Source organism: Podarcis pityusensis (genome assembly GCF_964106645.2).
Source record: "Podarcis pityusensis genome assembly, chromosome: 5".
Lineage (NCBI taxonomy): Eukaryota > Metazoa > Chordata > Lepidosauria > Squamata > Lacertidae > Podarcis > Podarcis pityusensis.
The window spans coordinates 70,851,540-70,873,774 of record NC_138032.1 but is presented as its reverse complement, the minus strand read 5'-3'; the positions used below and the strand labels follow the sequence as shown (position 1 = coordinate 70,873,774).

The following is a 22,235-nucleotide window of genomic DNA, read 5'->3' as shown; positions in this document are numbered from 1 at the left end:
AAGAACAAAGATACGACTTAAAGAATATTGCGTCTCCTACAAGGAGACTGGAAAGGTTACTTCAAGGTGGGGGGAAAAGGTGGCTGAATTTACTTCAGTGAATCAATCTGTAATTGAACATCTTGAAATGGAAACTGACTGGATGCAGGAGTTCTAAATGAGAACCAGATTTGGAATTTTGAAGTCATTATATTACTTTTTAATTACATAGAAATAAATTGTATTTGATCAGCACATGCACAATTGATTTCATGTTTCATTAAAGCTACTTCGTGTTAAGTTGCCAATACATTTTCCCTAACAGAAACAGAAGTACAAGGAGTCAGAGCCCTGTCAAGACTGATGGGGCACTCAGGGGGCGAAGTTTGTTCATGGATGGGGGAGAGAGGGGGAGCTCAAAGGCCAGTTAAGGTAACTGAGAGTTAATTTCTACACAGTGAACTTGGACGAGAGACCTTTGCTATTTCCCCTCCTCCCCAGAAGATTAATGTTTCATTATGGTGTTTTTTTAAAAAAACAGTCTTTCCTGTTTGATGATTTTGTGGATTCTCTCCGCTTTCCCCTCATTTATTTTCTGTTTCACGCCCGTCATTTTTCTCCTAGTGTGATGGAGAATAATTCTCCCTCTCCTTCTCTTTTATTTTGCCAGAGGGATTTGAAAGGCTTTAAATCAATGCCTTTCAGAGAGGTCCTTGAAGGAGGTCGCAAGCAAGGCTGGGAAAGTTGAAATTGGCCCAAAATTTTACTTTAAAACACACGGAGGCAACCCTAATGTGCGCGCGTGCGCGCGCGCACACACACACACACATTATGAATGACTATGCCATGTTTGCAAAAGGGTGGGAACTGTGAGTACAATGTGAGGACTATGATTTTATGCCTTCCAAATCACATTAAGGTCCAGAACCACAGCAGAGGAAACAGAGTTCATGGTACAGGAACTGGATGTGGAATAAATTATGTAGCCTTGGTGCTTCAGAATCCAATGAATACCAGCGTGGGGTGGGCTTGGGGGGGGGGGGATGCAGCGACTGTCAGTCTTCATATGACTAAATAAATACATACCACTAACCTTTTCTTTTTCTACCCCCTTCAGGAAACCTCCTATATATTGACTTGTCTGCTGAGAAAAACTACCTGCTCATCTTTCACGGAACCTTAGTGGGTCACATAGGATTCTGTGCTATGCTTTAAGAGACACACTTTGTTCATGCTAGCATTAACCAGACATATTGGAACTTTACCATTTCCCATCACGAAAGGAGCATATATCCCTTTCCATTAAGGAACTCTGTTAAGTTTCCAAGAAATTCTGAGGTTTCCTATACAGCGGTACCTCGGTCTACGAACAGCTCTGTTAACAAACTATTTGGTGTACGAACTCCACAAAACCGGAAGTAGGTGTTCTGGTTAGCGAACTTTGCCTCAGAAGATGTATGGAAGCCAAACGGTGGAAGGGTACTGGCGGCGGGAGGCCTCAGTAGGGAAAGCGCGCCTTGGTTTAAGAACACTTTGGTTTAAGAATGGACTTCCAGAACGAATTAAGTTCATAAACCGAGGTACCACTGTAAGATAAGTTTGAAAACCACTGTACTAAAGAAGATGTATGCCATCTGCTGACCTACGTTGTTACTGGTTATAAGCCTGCTCTTGTATTCCAGTTGAAATTCTGATGCCCAAACTCCCCAGTGAAGGACTGGGAATGGCTGCAGATGAAGCAAAAGAGGGTTAAATGGCCAGTTCATGATTAATTTCGCTTGCAATTTTGCTTTATTGCAAACTGTTTTATCGCTAACCTTACAGAGGCTACGCCTTTAATTGCAATAAATAAATAATCATTGCTAACAGTTACTGGCAATCCACACGTCTTTACAGCAAGATGAATTGGTCATTATGTTAAAAATAAAGGGCCGTAATCCTTCCGACAAGTATTTGTTCACAAACCGCAGACTGACGAATTTAGACTAGGGTCTGCCAGCCTTATACATTTGGGTGTATGTGTGGTGAAAGTGTGTGTGTAGGGGACTCTTTTAGAGTAGGGCAAAAATGCTTTAAATAACCAAAAAACCCCAAATAAGTGAAGCTCTTAAGGAATGGGTCAATCTTTGCTGTAAGGTCCTTTCCACAATAGTGTCCTCTGGGGCTGCTGAAGCATTGCTCTTCCGTAATCAGGTGGAAGCACATGGCCCTTGATATAGTGCTTTATTTCCCACTGTAATTGCTGCAGCAAATTCAAAAGCAGGCAGGCATTCCTGAACTAGGATTGCAGCCTAGTTAGTGAGAACCTAACCATGCCTACTCAGGAAAAAAAAAAAGTTTGTTTTGGTTCAATAGAACCTACTCTAGCACCTAGGATTATTGGGGATAAGGCAGTGGTCTCCCTGCATGGATACGCTAGCTGTGTCTGCTTCTATTAAGCAGCGTAAAGGCAGGCAGAATCTGGCCCCACAAGCAGCAGCTCTCACAGACCATGGGGGCCAGAGATGCTGTGATGTAGCGTGACAGAAGGCTCCCTGTTGGCTGGTGTGCAGAGGACATCATGAGCAGTTCCCTGACAAAACGTTAATGTGCAAACACTGCAATCAGGTGTTGGATTTTAGAGTTATGTGATAAACTGACAACTTCTGTATTCTGTTCAGTGCATGCTTTGTTGAAGGGTGATATATAAATTTAATAAATAACAATGCTTTTAATCTCTCTCTTTTAATTACATTGATCTTTTTGTGTATGCGCCTGGTGTTACCTGCAGACTACCAGCTGGCCATTCTTGGTTTCTATCACACCTTTTGCTGATTCCCCTTCGCCCTTAATGGATAATAGTAACATTCAATAATTTATTTTCACTGCATGCCATTCAAAAGCAAGGAAAGCTGTGAAAATGAATATGGGATTTACTGCCTTTATTTTATCAGGAGTTCTAGCCCAGCCATGTAACCTGTTTGCAATGCAAGACTCAACAATCGAATATAAAAAGAGGGATAGCTAGCAATGCATTCTCATTGGTTAATGAAGGACAATCCATCAGCTCCTAATCTAATGATCTCTATCCCTATTCTATTAGTACATTCTGAAACATAGAATTAAAAATGGCTATCTACTGACCGGCCTTTATCCAGGGAAATTCGACTTCTTATGTTGCCACGGCACTTTAATTGCCAGAATAGAAAACTGGCTTTAACGCTTATTTGTACCTGAACTGCACTAATATCAGGCTGTGGAAGATGTGTAAGAAGCCAGTGTCAGGTCCTGGAAGCAGGGACTCTCACAGCCTGTTAACAGGCACTGTCTCTTTGTGTTCACGGGAGGGAATGCTTCTGCCCATATTCAAATTGTGTTTGCACCGCCAGTGAGCAACCACAACCAAGCCTCCAAAATCCAAAGTTAAGAGAATGAGGCTGCAATCTTTGGCACACTTACCCAAGAGTCTCGAGGAGTCTTGCTTCTGAGCAAATATATCTGGACAAGCAATGATGCTTACTGGAAGGGGAAGTGATGTGGTAATGAGGAAGTCAGTGGGAATGCCTGATTGACTCCACATGTGCCCCTGCAGAGCCCTGATCTCTCCCCCTCCCAGTAAGCAGCAGCAACACAGCTGTGGGAAGTTAGCATTCTGGCTCCACCCCTCCAGGTGAACTGCTTCTGTTGGTCTGTGTGTGATTCTCCCTTCTTCTGTAAGCCCCCCTGGGCCCCCACGCAACATCAGAACGGTGTTTATGAGTATTTCTTTTGGGTAAAGTGTGCCAAACATACCTGAAGACTATGTATGCCAATTACTTTTTATTTCATACCTGCTTTAAAAATAAATAAATCTGCACATCTACATAATACATTAAAATGGTGGTTCTGAACTACAGAAAGAATTGTGGGTATGTTTCCCCCCTCCCCACCAGCACATACCGTTGTGACATCCGAGTCTGGAGGAGTCATCTCTACTAAGTTAATGAAGTATGGCTCATCCTTCCACACGGGGTAGTTATCATTAATGTCCAGTAAAGTGATGTTTACCTGGAAAGAATTACAGTTGTAAATACAGCCTTTAATAAAGCAACACACATTTTGGCCAGCTTCCTTTTATCGCTCCTGTATCTGCACCGGCAACCTCAGAACACGGTTTTCATACAGGTTAGGAATGCCAGACAGAAACACGATGACGACGTCTGACAAAGACACTCTCCTTTACGTCTGTCCTAATGCCCCTGTCACACGCGATGCAGCTTTTAGCAAGATGTTGCCTCTGGAGGCCCATTTGATTCACTCAGCAACGCCAATGCTTATTCTGGAAGAGGAGGCTCTGCTCACCAGGGAAGCTTTCAGAATTCTGTGCTGTGACTGCTTGACAGCAGGGCAGGAACCCTCTCTTCACAAGCGTGTGAGTCACAATAAATAAACAAATCTGACTAATGTCATCTCCCCCCCCCCCCAGCCACTTCCATTATTGTTGTCTGGGTTATTCACAATTTGCTGAGTAATTCCTCTGCTACTGGATTATACAGGACAAAGTAGGGAGTGCTAACTTTAAAAGTCACATGTCGCTTCTATTCCTTGGCTGAACTTCTGAGGCTTGGGTTTAAATCTCATATACATGACTATAATTTTTTTTGGCAGTGTGGTTTAGCACCAATGTTGTTAGCTCCTGTCAGAAGTGTTTATATGGCCAAACACCAAGCAGCAGATCAGAGCAGTGTCATTACATATCAGACTAGCAGAAGGGAAGAACTGGAACACAAAAGGTACAAGTTGACATGGAGGAGCATCTGAAAAATGGACTGTCCACAGCAAACCATTCCTTTTTGGCCATCCTATCTACCAGTACCAAATGAATGGGCGCCATTGTGGTTTGTTTATTTATTTAATGGATTGAAATCGTTTTATAATAGTCTTCAATTAAAATGTTCAAGGCAACAGATTAAAAAAGCAGAGTAAAAGCAAGGATCAATAACACAAGCAAAGTAGAAATACATCAGCTACCCAAAGCCTGGGAAAATAAAAAGGCTTTGAGGGGCAGACAAAAAAGATACAGTAGTGTCTCAGGTTAAGAACTTAATTCGTTCTGGAGGTCCGTTCTTAACCTGAAACTGTTCTTAACCTGAGGTACAACTTTAGCTAATGGGGCCTCCCACTGCTGCTGCGCCACCGTCACACAATTTCTGTTCTCATCCTGAAGCAAAGTTCTTAACCCTAGGTACTATTTCTGGGTTAGCGGAGTCTGTAACCTGAAGCGTCTGTAACCCGAGATACCACTGTATTGTTAATATTATTTCTTATATTGCTATACCACCCTTCATCCAAGGATCACAGGGCGGTTTACAATATAAAAATAGATCATTTGAGATACCAGGTGAACCTACCTTGGGGAACAATTCCACAAACAGGCCACCACAAATGAGAAGACCCTCTCCCAGTGACCCACTCCCTCAGAAGGAGGGTGTACTTGAAGACTCCTGTGGCATGCCAATTCTGCTTACTTCTCTGTAATCAATGGAGTTGTGGTGGCTTGTTTTAACAAACACTTGTGTCTGGTCCTTACTCTAGCCCTGGGGGCGGGGGAGGGCAATCTAATGCGGCTCCACACAAAACAACAACACACACACATTGTCACCATCTCTGTATATTTGTCCTGAGAAATTCATGTATCAAATCACCTCAAAATAAATTTAGATGGGTAGTCAACCTAGTTTCTCTAGCCGTAGTGCTAGAGGGCACAAGAAAAGGGCAGGGAGGCATTCAACTGAGAGATAAAGGGGAATCTTCCTTGAACCCAAAAGACCAGAGAAGGAGCCACACAGCGTCATTCATAAATTTATCAAAGTCTGTTTTAAACCTAGTGAGGCTCTTTGCTCCTATGACAATGCCAGAATGTTAACAGCTGGAAAAAACTCACTCCCAAAAATCTTCTGTTTGAGCTTCAGGTTCTTACACTCCCTTTAGCCTTCAGCTAAATTAGCACCTATAATAAATTGGAATTTTAAGAACATATTTAGGGAGGAATTCTGCATAGCACTAAGTAGATTGTTCTGTCAGTACAAGCATTCCAGCTTGCTAGATGCAACAATCTCCCCTCTGCTCCCTGCTGCATGCTATTATGGGGGTCTGCTCGACCCTCCTGAAGCCAACTGGTGGTGGTGGGGAGCAGGGGGAAAGTGGCAAGAGGGGGGCAAAAACCTCCATTGTGGAAGACCTTGCACTGGGGCTTTCGCTAGTGGGACGGATTAGCTGAATCCAGGTCTTTGGCTGCAATTCTGTAGTTACCTGGAAGTAAGCCCTTCTGAACTCCCTGGGGCTTACTTCAGAGTAGGCATGTATACGGTCACACTGTTAAAAGCTCCTGCTGCTTTTTCCTTCCAAGCTGAAACAGTAAGACAGGTGTGCATTTCTACAATCATGTTCATATTCATGTTCTCAATAGTGTTAAGAGGCTAGCTCAGGGGGTAATCAGTCAACATGGCAAATAGGAGGTAATTACACTGTTATTGTGTATCTCCTATGGAGTCCAGTATATTTCATCATCGTGGGCAGAAACTGAAAATAAATTATAATCAAGAAGAAAAACATGCCACCAGTGCTATTCCCAGAGACCCACTAGTACTGGTTTATTAGTCTGGTTTATTAGCCTGTGCAAAGTGGGCTGTTCTCACACAAGCAGTCTGTGAAGAGTAAAGGCTACCTTTGTATGCCTGCAGTTAACACTTGGTGACTGAGGAACAGCAGCACCATTTGAGACTGTGAAGATTCGGCACAGGAGATTTTAGCTGTGTGTGTATGCAGGCTTGCAGAGGAATTCAGTGAGGTTCAAAGGGTACAATTTCGCAAAAAAAGCAAAACAAAAAACTCCCAATGTATGCTAAGAACATCTGTTGCAATCTTTTTCTTTTTCTTTTACACCTAGATAACTTTAGCAGACAAACAGTCACTTGTGTCTAAACAGAAGGATTGGGGGCTTTGGCATGATTATACAGTACACAAGGGAGACTGTCTGCCCGGCCTACCTAAATTGCACCCCTGGGTGTGGACAGTGCTGTGAAGCAACAGAGTGGCGTTACTAATTTTGTCAGCTACAATTCTAACTGTTTCTATACATCTGTTCCTATACAGGAATGTGAGCAAAGACTTCACAAAGCAGGTACGTCACCAGAAGTTCTCAAAATGCTGCTTCAACATCCTTCTTGGCCGTGGCACCCTCCCTGTGGGACGCCCTCCCATCCGATGTCAGGGAGATAAAGAATGACACAACTTTTAGGAAACATCAGGAAAGCTTTTAATGTCTGACATGGGAAACCCAGCCAGATAGGCGGGGCATAAACAATAAAACTATTATTATTATTATTATCTGCTCGTAGCAGTTTTTTTTATATCTATGTCACACAAACACATCATTTCAGAGCAACTGAAAGCTGAAATGTTTCACTGAGAAATTAATCTCTTGTTTTGTTAGTTGCTGTGATAAATATAGCACTTGCACACATATAGTAATGCTATACAGCAGATGACACCAAATTGGTATTTGCAATGACACGATACTCCTGAACAATTTAAACACAACTCCCTCTGGGCATTTTAAGAAGGGACATGCAATGCCGTCGAGATTTAAGAAGAGGAAGGAAAATGGAAGAAAGTGACAAATCTGATCAAGATAGGAGAAAGTGGAAGGAGAAAGTGGTGTCAGTCCCGCCTCACTCCAAAAACCAGAGGAAGGCAAGTCAAGTTGTAAGGTAGAGGGATCCCATTAACTTACCCAAGACTAAAAAATGAATTACTGGTAGTGGGAGCTGGAAGATTCTTTCAGTTTTGGTCTATACATACATGTGTACCGTTTGATTATTCAACACAGCTGAATGTATATAAATTGGCACGGGGTAATATGAAAATTGTAGCTGTGGTAAAGGATCAGCTATAGATAAAATTATCTATAGCTGATAATTGTTTTCACATACCGTATTTTTCGCTCTATAAGACGCACCAGACCACAGCAATCCCTCTTGCTGTTCTGGCTTCTGTGATAGCTGTGCAGCCTGCATTCACCACATAAGACGCACACACATTTCCCCTTACTTTTTAGGAGGGAAAAAGTGAGTCTTATAGAGCAAAAAATACGGTAAATACATGGCAAGCCAAAAGCTTCTATCTTCTATAAGACTTCAACAAAAATAATAAACCCATACAAGAAATACAAGACAAACTAGGGGACACCCAAATACCCTCGCCGACACACTGCCAATTACATGCCTTCCTAAACAACTCTAAATAAGTTGGAGTTCTTGTTATTAAATATACCCCAAAAAAGCACACCAAGAACTCAGGCCAATGTAAGTTTCAATAGTGGGAGTGGTTCCTACAAAACGCATTCAGGCGGCCATTATCGATTTGTGGGTTGAAAGATGATCAAGTGCGGAATTGACATCTTCAAAATTATACGCCTTGTAAAATTAAGATGCCATTTTGGCAATTCCCAGATATCACCTTCTCAATTCCGCACTCGATCATCTTTCAACCCACATGTCGATAATGCCCACCTGAATGCGTTTTGTAGGGACCACTCCCACTATTGAAACTTACATTGGCCTGAGTTCTTGGTGTGCTTTTTTCTAGGTATATTCCTAAACAACTCAGCAGTAAAAACTGATAAGGACTTTTGAACATGCATATGTGAACTAGCCCTCTGAAGGCTTTAAATGGGAGAAAATCCATTTTGAAAAAGTAGTCCCTGCTCATCTGACAAGACTTTGACAGGAAATTCCTGCTGAAATAGTCCCAATCAAGCCATTTCTATAGTTAAAAAATACTACCTGGAAAGCACTTATACACATTTCTAAGACAGACACAGGCATGATATCACCAAGCTATTTCTGGAGATCTGGAAAGCCAACGAAAAAATTAATTCCTTTGAAAATGCAAGCTTTGATAAGAAAGTTGAAAGGGGAAAAGGGGGGGGGGCAGTGATAATTTGGTGAAGCAACTTATGGGATTTTGTGCCCTGAGAGTATAGTGCCAGGAGCACACCAGAGAAGCTCAGACATGCAATCAAGACAGTTGCCTTGGTTTCTCACCGCCCTGGTAAATTATTTAAAGTGTTTGAAATTCCTATTAGTTAGGTGCCCTGGGGCAGTCACCTGGCAGACTGAGCAGTGGCTGATTGTTTGAAGAGTATCTGGCCAGCAGGGACCCAGCTTACTCATTCTGTAATAATGTGTGAATGGATGGGGAAAATAACACAGTAAAAATGAGAAGGGAAGAAAGAAAGAAAGAAAGAAAGAAAGAAAGAGGACAAGACACACGCACAGAGAGAGAGCAAATACCAAGAAGAAATGAGAGGAGGCTTGAAAGCAGCAATACTGATACAAAAGAAAGGAAATTGCCAAAGGACACCAGCTAATAAAGGGGGAGGTGACAAGGGGGCAGGGAAAATATTTCAGGAAAGGACCATGTCGGCATGTGCGTTCTGTGCTGTGTCTCTTGCTTTCCTTCCCAGCAATAACAAAATAGTTCTGCTTCTGTTCATAATCATGTTTTTGCCCTCTCCACTCCCATGTGCACATTCATTTCGGGAAAGGCAGGCTGGGGCTGCCATGTTGAGCATGCCAGCTTGGCTCTGCAGAGCAGTGGCCTTGCTTGGGTGCATACTGATTTGAAAGGGGCTTCTGCGGGGGGGGGGGCACTTTCTGCTTGGTTGTGCCTTGTGTGTTTAGGGCTACTGTGCATGCGGAATATCACAGTGATACTCCGTATTTTCTACAGGGGGCTCAAGGTGGTATATGTGGTTCTTCCCTCTTCTATCTGCACAACAACCCTGCAAAGTAGGCCAGGCTGAGAGCCAGTGACTACTCCCCCCCAGGTCATACCCAGTGAGATTCATAGCTAAGTTGAGGATTTGAAGCCCTGAAGTTGCCCCAGGCCTCCTGGTAGGATTGATCATTATTCCTTTACTTCAGTGTTTCAAACTCTTTACGATGGGGTTACCAGATCTCTCTGCTTGATTGCAAAGCCACACAATTACAAAGAGATGGGAGGAGGCATCTGTAAGACATTTAATTTATTCCAGAGTCTATACTCGGGGGCGGGGGGGGGGGGAGGGAAAGAGAGAGAGAGCAGATCACACAAAATGTGTGGAAATGTGATTTCCCACCTGAGGCAAATAAAAAACCCAAGTGTCTCAAAATGCCATCCTCATTAGGATGCAAAACCTAGGTGAATGAAATAATGTCCATTCTGGAGATGGGTGCAAGGAGGCCTGTCATGTTGAGGAACATCTCATGTGTAAGGGCTGCCCAGTGACAAGAGCGGAAAAGAGAGGAGAAAGGAAAAGGCTGCCCTATCATTCTGACCATCTCCTGGAGGCTGAGGCAAGATAACTGTTGGTAGCAGCATCTTTCTCTCCCTGTTGCCTTCAGTCTCTTTTTAACAATCCAAGATAAATCACTCCTCGAGGACAACCCTTCACAGCCAAAGAAGCCCTTTCCCTTGCAAGGTATTTAAATAAAACTGGGACTGGAGGCAGGCGGGTGAGGGATCATTTCAGTTTCCTTATGTAGGCTTGGGTGGTATTGGGCAAGAAGGAACCCAGTTAACGTGCTGGTTCACAGAGTTGAAAAGAGTTGATTGTTCTTCCAAATGATACTGGGTACCAACTCCCATCTGTCCCAAACAGTCTGGCTAATACAGTGGAACCTCGGGTTGCGAACATGATCCATGTGGGAGGCACGTTCGCAACCCGCAGCATTTGCAACCTGCAGCACCATGTCTGTGCATGTGTGGGTTGCAATTCGGCATTTCTGTGCATGCACAAAGCGCAATTTAGCACTTCTGCGCATGCACAAGTGCCGAAACCCAGAAGGAACCAGTTCCAGTACTTCCAGGTTCAGCACGGTGCACAACCCGAAAACACATAACCTGAAGCATCTGTAACCCGAGGTACCACTGTAGTCAGGGATGATGGGCGCTGCAGCCCAGCAATGTGCATCATGATTTTAAAACAACAACAACACACATCACGGCAGGGGAAATGAATAATTTCAACTCACAGTGGCAATGCCTGTTTTCTGGTTGTGACCCACACCGCCATCTACTGCTCGCACAATGAGTATGTATTCAGATTTAGCTTCCCGGTCCAGCAGAGATGTTGTGGTGATTTCCCCTGAAGAAGGCAAGAGAGGAAGGTGAAAAGAGAAGGGAGAGCTCGTAGGCTGAATGTTTGTGGTTCAGCAACATACAGTAGACAGGAAAGAGTTTTCCTTGTTATAGGTCACAGAGAACAGCACCTAGGGGCATAGGAAGACCCCTGTGGGATCAGAAGAAAAGCCCATCTGCTCCTGGTTCCACAGGGGCCAACCAGATACCTACAGGAAGGCTACACAAGCAGGACATGGAGGGTAATAGAACTCTACACACTTATGAGTCCCAGTATCAGATATTCAGAGGCCATCCAAGTTGGTCATCCCATGATTCCCCCCCCCCTTTTTGAGGGGATTTCCTTCAAATGTATGCCTTTGGCAGAGCTTTAGTGATACCTGGAAACTGGGCCTCTACCTCCTACTTCTTTAATTATTTTCTGATGTTGCAGGACTCTCCTCTAATTGGACTTTCATTTACAGCCATTTTGCTGAAAAGGGGCCAAAAACGTCTGCGCTAAACCAGATGGGATAATCTATTCACCAGCCCTTCCACAGTCCCCGCACCTCACCTCTAGAATTCAGCTTCTACAACACAATTATGCATTTCAGTTCTCTTCGATTGTAGGTTGCTTCTCACAGCAGGTATATCAGAGATGGGGTTAAAAACTAATCTAGATCACAGAACTGCAAGAGGTCAAAGGTTTTACTAAAATACATTTGCCTCCCAAGTTCCTGTGATATCCATTAATCTGTAGACTGGGGGGGGGGGGAATTAATCAGTGGGGGATTTTTTAAATAAAAAAATAGTGTGTCTCAGTGATGGATTGCTCTACTTTGCCCACAAAGTTACATCCAATTAGGCACACCTTCACAGAGCAGTTTCAGCTAATTTCAGTGAGGATACTTCTACGGAAAAGTTCTTCTGTTCCTAAACCACAGAACTGAAATATAACATTTCTTCATTTCTCCTCCCTTCTGAATGCATCTATCTCCCTACAGAATATTTCAACAAGGAGGGTCATCATGGCCGAACTTGATCTCGTAACAAAAACCTTGCTAAGCTTTTTTCCAAATTACTTGGAAATTAGGAAAATGATATCTATGATAAACTACACGATACGTTTCAACTGAACTTTGTGTACTTGGGCTAAAACATCGCTATCCAGCGATATAGAATGGAAATAGCAAAAGTAGTAGTAGTAGTAGTAATAATAATAATAATAATAATAATAATAATAATATCCTGCCTCATCAAGGGATGTTTTGAGGCAGGGATGAAAAAATGATAAGCAAACATAATATCATTATTCAGTCTGAATAACTCTACATGAACATGTTTGTTTTCAAACAAACAAACAAACAAACAAACAAACATTAAGTATTGTATCTCTAAAACCCCAGCAGATTAAAACTTCAGAGTGTGTTACTTTATTTTGCACCTAAAACTTATATAGTGCCCCCCTCTGAAAAGGCCCAGAACCTGCTTTACCACTGAAGACAGGAGAACCTGTAGGATCTCAGTAAATGAGATCCTTAGAAGGGAATGTGACACCCAGGCTGAAAAATGTTCCCCATCCCTGGTCAAAAGGAAATAAAGCTATAGCCATTATTATTATTATTATTGTTATTATTATTATTATTATTATTATTATTATTATTAATTTCCCAGTTGTAAATGGGGAACAAAGCCAACTTGGATGGACCTCAGGGCAAACTGGACAGCCTATAAACCACTTTGGATCAAGGTGGGCTGTTTTCTGAAGTGCCAATTCCAGGTCCCAACTGAATCTTGTGGCTCATGCATACCGTAATTTTCGCTCTATAAGGCGCACCTTTTCCCTCCTAAAAAGTAAGGGGAAATGTGTGTGCGTTTTATGGAGCGAATGCAGGCTGTGCGGCTACCTCAGAAGCCAGAACAGCAAGAGGGAGTGCTAGCTTCTGGCTTAGCCCCTCTGTCCCTTCCCCCACCTCCCGGAAAAGCCCCCAAGAGCCGCGCTCCCTTTGAAGAGTGCACGGCTCTTGCTGGCTTTTCCGGGAGGTGGGGGAAGGGACAGAGGGCAGCCCCTCAGTCCCTTCCCCCAGCTCCCGGAAAAGCCCACAAGAGCCGCGCTCCCTTTAAAGAGCCACGCGGAGCATGTGTGTGGCTCTTGGGGGCTTTTCCCCGAGGAGGGAGAAGGGCAGCCCATCACACACACGCTCCGCATGGCTCCTGAAAGGGCGCGCTGAGCAGAGCCTGGGATGCATACAGGCTCTGCTCAGCGCTCCCTTTAAAGAATATTTTTTTCCTTGCATTCCCCCTCTAAAAACTAGGTGTGTCTTATGGTCAGGTGCATCTTATGGAGCGAAAAATACGGTATTTTGAGTGGAAGTAGCCTCTCAAAGTTCTGCACTGTATTTGTGGTAAGAGAAATTGGGGGAAACACATTGCTGCAATTCTCCAGGGAAGAATAAATTCTCCAAAAGTTTCACCATCAGCAGTGGCAATAGCACAGCTCTTTTCTTTTCCCCCTACAAGTCTCAGCATCTGGTCTTCATTTTACATCCTCCACAGGGCCCTGGACCTGGGGCCGTTCCTTGGCATTGTGGGTGGAGGAATGACAAAAAATGATGGGGAATAGTTTGAGAATTTCTTTTTCCTTTTCTAGGTGAAGGAATAAGAGAAGAATCTAAAAATCCCTCTCTCTGAAAAAATAATAATCCCACCATCCCTAATTAGAATATTTTAAATTTTCAGTATGAAAACTAGGGAGACCCCGAGAACAGCACTGATAAGACTGCCTTATCCTGGTGTAGTTTTCCGTACCTTAAGGCAATCTGCCTTGATTTGTAGAGTATGTGTAGATTTGGATTATGGGAAATTTGCACACCCACCTTGAAGAATGTCACAAAAATAGCCTAATGATTACACTGTATGGGAATTATAATGTGCTGAAGAGTCATTATTTTGACACTCAAAATACTTTGTTTCTTTTGTGGCTGGGCAGCATGGCAAAAATGAGGGAGAGTAGAAGAGACAGAAGAGAATAAAGATAACAATTGCAAAGACATGATGGACTAAGCATGGAAGGAAAAAGAATATTGTGGTTGTGCTTACCTGAGCGAGCATTGATTCGAAAATGAGAAGACCCTTCCAGTGAGTAGATAATGGACTCCTGGCCATATTCTCTTGACCGATCCAAATCAGTGGCATTTAGAAACAGCACTGTTGCTCCTTGGAGAAAAATAATAAGGTGATGGGGGATTCTCATTTTTCAGGCACACCACTAGCTTGATTCTTCAGCCAAATTAGAGTAGTTTGAAATTAATCTGATTTAGGATTGAAGATGTCATTGGAACATAAGCCTAGTACAGACATCCAAGTAACCAAGTGGTTAAGACTTTCTACCATTACTTTGCTTCTGTATTCACTGAAACATGGTGTGGTCCTCCCGCCCTTAATGTAAGCTAATGTGTTCTAAAGAGTAAGTGAAAGTGCTTATTAAGTAGTAAGGATATTCCACATTTGCCACTTACTAAAGTCATCCTATCACTCTATGGCAGGTGACACTGAATGGGAATAATATTACCTACAGTACCAGAATATATGCTGAGAGGGGCACAGAAGAGCAAAGTGAATTTCAGAGGGGGGGTGGGGTCGTTCTGTGGAAAACATTAGATTTCTGGGAGGGAAATAATAATGGCAGATTTTGTTTTAATGTTCTCATTTGAAACATATTGGTCCTGAAACAAGTCCTATTGGTTTTGCTGGAGCTGACTTTCAAGTAAACATGCTTAGGCTTGCAGCCTTATTTTAATTTCCGGTTCAAGATTTGTACATGAAAAGTGAATTTCATTCAAGTAGCCAAGGAATGCAGGAAGCAGAGAGACAAGTAGGGCACATGGCTCCCAGAAAGATAGAATTTTATGGCTTGAGCTGTACTCTAAGGAACAGCTTGACTTGGTGTGAACATAGCACTAAATGATGATCTAGTTTATGGTGTGGTTACAAAGAGGAGATTGGAAGTTTTCACTTGTTTTCAACGAACCGTGTTTGCTGTTATGTCAGGGCTCAGAACTATGATTAGTTTTAACTATTGCTTAGAGAAACAAGGCAGTGTCAGAAATGACAGGAGCAGCTCACAAACCTGCCATAATATCCTCCATGACTGTGATGACATAGGAAGGCTTGCTGAACGTGGGTGGGTTGTCATTTTCATCCTACAAAGATAAAAGAGAAAAAACAGCACACAACATAAACATCTAACCTAGTAGCAATAGTGTTATGATGAAGCATAATGCAAAACACCTCAAAACACAGCGCAGTCTCATATATTAGAAGAAAAAAGCGACGCATTTGGTTTTTTACTACTATTTCATTCAGCATCCCATTTTATTTTGTTAATATAATACAAGCTTTGACACAATATGAACACTGAGCCACCAGAACAAAACATGGAATGAACATTGAGGAAACAATTCTGCATTTCAAGCTGCAATAACAGATGACCCTCTACACCTGTTTCCAAAGTCACGGGGAGATAGGGAATCTGTCTTGAAGATTGAGCAATCGGAATAAAGTTGACTTCCGACTAAACACCAGGAAGAACTTTTTTATGAAATTAACAACAACAACAACAACAACAACAACAATAATGTATTATTTATACCCCGCCCATCTGGCTGAGTTTCCCCAGCCACTCTGGGCGGCTTCCAATTGAGTGTTAAAAACAATACAGCATTAAATATTTAAAACTTCCCTAAACAGGGCTGCCTTCAGATGTCTTTTAAATATAAGATAGCTGCTTATTTCCTTCACATCTGAAGGGAGGGCGTTCCACAGGGCAGGCACCACTACCAAGAAGGCCCTCTGTATGGTTCCCTATAACCTCACTTCTCCCAATGAGGGAACCACCAGAAGGCCCTCGGTGCTGGATTTCAGTATCCGGGCTGAACAATGGGGGTGGAGATGCTCCTTCGGGTATACAGGACCAAGGCCGTTTAGGGCTTTAAAGGTCAGCACCAACACTTTGAATTGTGCTCGGAAGCGTACTAATGAACTGTTGACAGTGGAGTAGACTCCCTCAGAAGGTGGTGGACTCTCCTTCCTTGGAGGTTTTTAAGCAGAAGTTGAATGGCCATTTGACATGGATGCTTTAGTTGAGATAAAAAAAATCCTTCCAGTAGCACCTTTAAGACCAACTAAGTTAGTTCTTGGTATGAGCTTTCGTGTGCAAGCACGAAAGCTCATACCAAGAACTAACTTAGTTGGTCTTAAAGGTGCTACTGGAAGGATTTTTTTTATTTTGACTATGGCAGACCAACACGGCTACCTATCTGTAGCTTTAGTTGAGATTCCTCCATTGCAGCAGGTTGAACGATTAGATGACCCTCCAGGTCTCTTCCAACCGTACAATTCTATGATTCTGTCATGGGACTGCCAAGGAATGCCTTTGAGCCAGGGGGAGGCGAAGAGTCAGAACGGGAACAGTCAGAAGGAGACTGTCAGGAAATGGCGGAAGGGGGAGAAGGGGAGAGAGCTGGAGGGAGCCAGGAGGTGTCAAGATTCTCCGATGCTGAAGCAGCACCGCACAGGGAGCTCAGGGACAGACTGAGAGCCTATTCCTGTGCAAGGATCAGAGACATCCCATGAGGCTTGCCTGCCTCTTCTGTTGGAGGAGAAGCAGGAGAAGACCACTCCCCGAATCTGAACCAGACGATTCGGATGCATAAGTTGTATTGTGCTGCTTGTACATATGTAAAATAAAGAACTGTAAATATCTCTCTGAGTGAGCAGAGGGTGCTTATTGCGAAGAACATACACAAACCTTCACAGATTCTATGTTATCCGCATTCAGAACATTATTCTATTTTTATAGTTCAAACTCCATCTTGATACCCACACCTGTTTCAAGAGCACAACAAAATATGTAATAGTAGAAGCCAATACTTCAGAAATCCCATTGTCAATAGTGCCTTAAAGCTTGAAGAGATAAAAAGTAATAGACTGGCCTCTAGCTAACGTCGCAGTACAGAAAGTTAGGCATTTAACAACATTGCCAATTGTAGCTTGTATATGCTGGGTTCTCTCACAATGGATGCACAGGCTGGAGGAGCAATATCTCTACACTCCACAAAAAAAGAGTTTCCACTGCACACACATTGCTTCAAATGAAGAACATCTGCACATAAGCCTGACAATGTGTGGAAACATCCTTAGAACGCATTGTGACTGTATCTGGACTGGACACACTGTAGGGAGACAAAGGCACCATGCTTTCATCACTCTAGGCTCGACCTAGAGATTTTTGTACTTTCTATCTTTGATGTTTCTTTCTTTTCTTTTCTTCTTGTCACAAAAGTGACTAGGCAACCAGGAGAAACAGTGAAAGGGAATGTATAGAATTCACTGGCAAAAAAATGTGGCCATTAAATAAAAATGTTTCCATTCAGCATAGCACTTGTGGGGATTAATTGTTCTGACAGTAGGCATAAAACCTTTCAGAAACAAAAGTTTGCAGTGGGAAAATGTTGACAATTAATGGTTTAATTAAATATTTAATTTCACCAAACCATGTCCCTCATCCTCCAATAATCTGATCCACAATGGAGGGTTTTGTTTTTTTTTTTTAAGGATATCCAGAAAAGAAACTTTCAGCAGCAGGAGGAAGAAAATGGCCGAAAACTTCATATACGTCCTGTTAGGATGGGACTTTATTTTTACAGGATTCAAAACCAGATCCTTGGATCACTGTGTAACATAAAGTGTTCGGGCTGAGTTAGTCTCCTGCGTTGCATGCTTTCCCAAATTATCACTAGCTTTGCTATTTGCTTCCCTCACCCCTTCTTAGTTTAGTTAAGCTTGTATACAAATGTGTGTGTGTGTGTGTGTGTGTGTGTGTGTATTTTCCTACCCATTAAAATTTTACTTTCTAGCATGTATTTTTTTCCAGAGGGACAAAAGAAACCTGATTTCCCAATCGTGGCTCTGCAATTCAAATTAACATTATTAGAGAAAGAAAAACAGTTCTAGGGAGGACTTAAAATACTGTAATGAAATATCAAATCATTCCTAGTTTCTAGCTAGTCAGCTATTATTCAAAATATTAAATGACTGAATTTTTTACTAGTAATTTCGCCCCCCCTTATAATCAGTTATCTGAGGTGAAGAATACATGTATTTTAAATATTCCAAAATGTAAAGCTTAATAAAAATATAATATCTTCTGTTTTTAAAAGAAAGACTGTAATCTTTATTAATATAAAGATACTTTACTTTTCAATTCGTCTCAAACCAATATATACAATTTGCATAATATTTTTAAAAAATTATATACGAAGACAAATAAATCAGCTTTATATTTAAGCATAGACTTTCTGAATGTTACTCAAGAAAAAGGCCTAGTCTAAAAGAGAAGAGATAACTGAAGCTATAACTGAAGAAGAATAAAAAATTGCCACATTTTTATATAGAGGGTACTGCTACCCTAGCCCTTAAACTTTGACTGATGTATTTGCTATTAAAGTTGATATTTTATGTAATTTCACATGCCAGTGATGCCCATCATACTATAATTAAATTGCCATCCTCTGCTATTTTTGCTTGGAGCAGGTGGTCTTTAATCAGGCTTTTCATCACTCATGATTTCTGCAATGCCCAATACTGTGCATTGTTCTCCCTACACTATAAAATAGATCCATCATGGATAGCTCCAACTGCATGGAGCGTCACCTTTTTCTGCACATCCTTGGAGGAGGAAGAGAGTAACACGGAAAATCCATCTAAGTAAGGATGCTAAATCCCCACTTGGAATACATTTCTACGCCCATATCTAAGCAAAGTGTATATGAGAAATTCTAGTCTTGCTTACTGGAGAATAAGGCGATTTGGTAGCGGCCTTCTCTGCTGCGAGAAGATGGGTGTGTGTGTGAATGTATGCATTTGAATACTTCACTCTCAAAAGCAGGGAGAGCCATCCAATAGCTGTAGCCATAGGTGAAAACTACAAAAGCCCTTAGGTGCATGCAGAAGCATTTTAAGAATATACAGGAGGTTACTGAGATACCAGCTTGAGTATGTAACCAAAATGAAAGAATATATACTGGTTGCTGGAGAGAAAGGGCGTACTAAGTACTGCTGGGACAGAGAGGAAATGCCCTGTATTTTCTTCCTTTTATCATGTAGACAAGCAACCAACCTTTCATTAAAAACAAAACAACAACAACAACCTGCTTTAAGTGTGTCTGTGGAGACTTTTTCATTATTCATTTCAGGTACCTGCAACACAGTTACAGCAAAATGTATACATGTCTCTTTCAAAGTCAGCAACCCTAGTCATGCTTTATGGGTGTCAGTTTTAGCTCTGCTATAATACCTACAAAACTGAAATTATCAAGGTAGTGCTAGGGCCACAAAAAGGAACCATTTCATTGTAGAAAGGAATGCCCCTGAAATATCTGCAGCTGTGGGCAATGAGGTCTTTGAAATATTGTCTTCAAGCCACTTGTTGGAATCTGTCAATAATGAAGTGCACCGCTAGGGGGCAAAGTCAAACCACAAGAGAATCACAGCGCCTGCTGTGGCTGCAGAGACCGGAAAGTCGTAACGGCTGCCTCCCATGTTGTTTTTGCGGCATTAGCAGCACTGAAGTGACTTCTCTGGGGTGCAGTCCTGGTGCCGTGTGTATGGAGGTCCTAGGCTGCCAGGACGACAAGACAAGATTAGCTGATGTAGCCCAAAGGAAAGCAGAGCAATACGTTTAGCACCAGCTGGGCTGCAGGAGTTGTCAGAAAAAGGCCTACAAGGTGCCATCCAAGCTACTAGAAAGCTACATTTTCCTTTAAAACCCTTTTAAGTCTCTGCAAGCTATTCTAGAGCCCTTGTGCACAAACAACACTGGAAATAGTTTCATGGATAGCACTGTGTTGGTGAGAGACAAAGTACTTCAGCCTTTGAACATACAGAGAAGTAGAACTGAGACTTTAACATTTGGCCTAAGGATTCCAAGGGGGTGGATTTCCAGCGAGCATTCAGTCCTCTCTCTTACTAATCTATGCCACCAGACAGGAAATTCTAGCAGTGGCTCTGGGATGAAGAAGTTTGTAAATCAACAGTGTCCAACACAAATGGATATGTCTCCTTTATGATATACTTAAGCGTAGTTAAAGTTATTGGCTCAGTGAACAAAATGGCACCTAGAATGTCAGCAAATGAGAGCTGGAGAGAAACTTATTAGTGGTGGTATTTCCAAGGATGCTGGTATCATGCTTAATATTAGTTCTAATTCAGTAACTCCCTCTATGAAAGCTTATTGTCCCCTAATGGAAAATCTACAACACGAGTTTCATTTCTTTATTAAAAATCAACAAGCTAAGGCTGAAAAAATGGACCATCTTAGACAGTCTCTCTCTCTCTCACACACACATGCAATCATACTTGCTCCTTCATTTCAGCTCCTTAAGTACCACTGTGAGACAATTCATCACCATCATCATATTCCACCCCCACCCCCTTCCAGTTGAAAGAGAAAATTCCTTTTGGTCAAAAGTGCAGAATGTGACAGCTACTTAAAAATCACCCATGTACAAAATCAACTAGAAGGAAATGACCTTTTCAAGTGTGGTCTTTAGACAGATGGGATTACACCGTCCAAAGAGCAGCTATGGGAAGGAGGTATTTAGCCTCAATTAAACCCCCTTGCTGCTTCTTTCTTACTCCCCCCTCCAATCTTATGTCGGGGACAAGAGAGAAAGTCAGACAAATCTTGTAGCAACAATGATCTTCACCAACTCTTTGGTCAATAAATTGCTGCCACTTGGAAGTCAGATCTTATTAGGATGCAGCTAAGATTGAAAGGTTATCAAGAGAGCAAACTCCACTGCCGATACTTTATTTTGAGCTTGAGTTTTCTTGAATCAAAATACTTGTTGTGCTTTGACAATCTGGTTTAATCCTGTGGAGTAACAGTAACACTACTCTGCTACCAATAAATATATATTTGTGTACATCACCATCCCTGATAAGAATGTTTGCATCAGGATTCAGGACAACAGCAGCTGGGGACAGCTAGCATTTGAAAAATAAACAGCTGGCTGTGATTGATTGAATGACTGATAATTTCAATCACTTCAAGGGCTAATGTGCATTTGATATTCATGTCAGAATCAGAGCGGCTTGGTTTCAGGCACCTTTAGATCTCTGGTGGTGGGGAGGGACGGAAACCAGAGAATTTACTCATTTAATCCTCTTGAACTTCACGTACAGGGATATGAAGTCGTTCTGCAGTCAGACACCCAGTGTGTTTCCCCTCTTCCTTCTCTTTGCACGTGCTCCCAGTTTGTGAAGGACTTGCTGGCAGGATTTTCTTTGAACTTGGCTGTCAGTGCCAGTTGGAACACAAATGGAACAGTGCTCTTACTAACAAGGGTATCACCAGCACCCACTCTAACGCACTATCCAATGATTTAAGTTCCACAGTTAGTAGAACCATTGAGCAGTGTAGAATCTTAATCTTTTCCACACACTGCTCCAAGGTACGACCAGCTTTACCAAAGAGAAGGGCAGGGATGAGATTCCAAGTACTGCTTCTAAAGGCATGATACATTCTTAAATTTCAAAGTGTGTGTGTGTGTGTGTGTGTGTGGAGGGGCTGTGGAGCTCCTACCCAGGGATTCCCGAAAAAGAGTTGCTGAGGCTGTCTTACATGACTTTTACTTCTAAAACGTCCTTTCGTGGACGTTTCGTCACGATATCTGCAAAAGTGTAACAAACCTTCTACTCCACTTTATCCAAAGTGCAATATTGTGCTGCAAACAGCTGCTGCTCTTTGTTTCTTTTGTTTGCATGTTGTTATATCTGAAAACTCAATAAACAAAACTTGCTTTAAAAAATATTTATGAAGTGAGGTAGGTGACAACATGAAAGAGGGCCTTCTCAGTGGTGGCACTGTCATTGTGAAATGGTCTTCACAAGGAGATGCGCTGGCACATATTCCATATTTTCAGCACTGGAAGTACACTGCAAAAACCAATGCTGGAAATACCAGGAGACTGAGATGAATTTTGGTAATGTAGAGACAGAACAGAGCCAGTGTTAGATATACAGTGGTACCTTGGGTTGAGAACTTAATTCGTTCTGGAGGTCTGTTCTTAGCC

The 22,235-nt window shown here is 42.2% G+C and overlaps 1 protein-coding gene across 1 annotated transcript in view; it reads right to left on the bottom strand.

Annotated features, from left to right (window-relative positions):
* The window catches only part of CDH23 (cadherin related 23), a 412,975-nt gene that overhangs the window by 135,590 nt on the left and 255,150 nt on the right, over nucleotides 1-22,235 (bottom strand). Inside the window, exons 18-21 of the mRNA XM_081004664.1 lie at nucleotides 15,230-15,302; nucleotides 14,200-14,316; nucleotides 11,016-11,128; nucleotides 3,898-4,005 (exon numbers count right to left, since the gene is read on the bottom strand). Coding sequence (XP_080860790.1) covers nucleotides 3,898-4,005; nucleotides 11,016-11,128; nucleotides 14,200-14,316; nucleotides 15,230-15,302 — 411 coding nt within the window. The remainder of the gene's footprint in view (nucleotides 1-3,897; nucleotides 4,006-11,015; nucleotides 11,129-14,199; nucleotides 14,317-15,229; nucleotides 15,303-22,235) is intronic.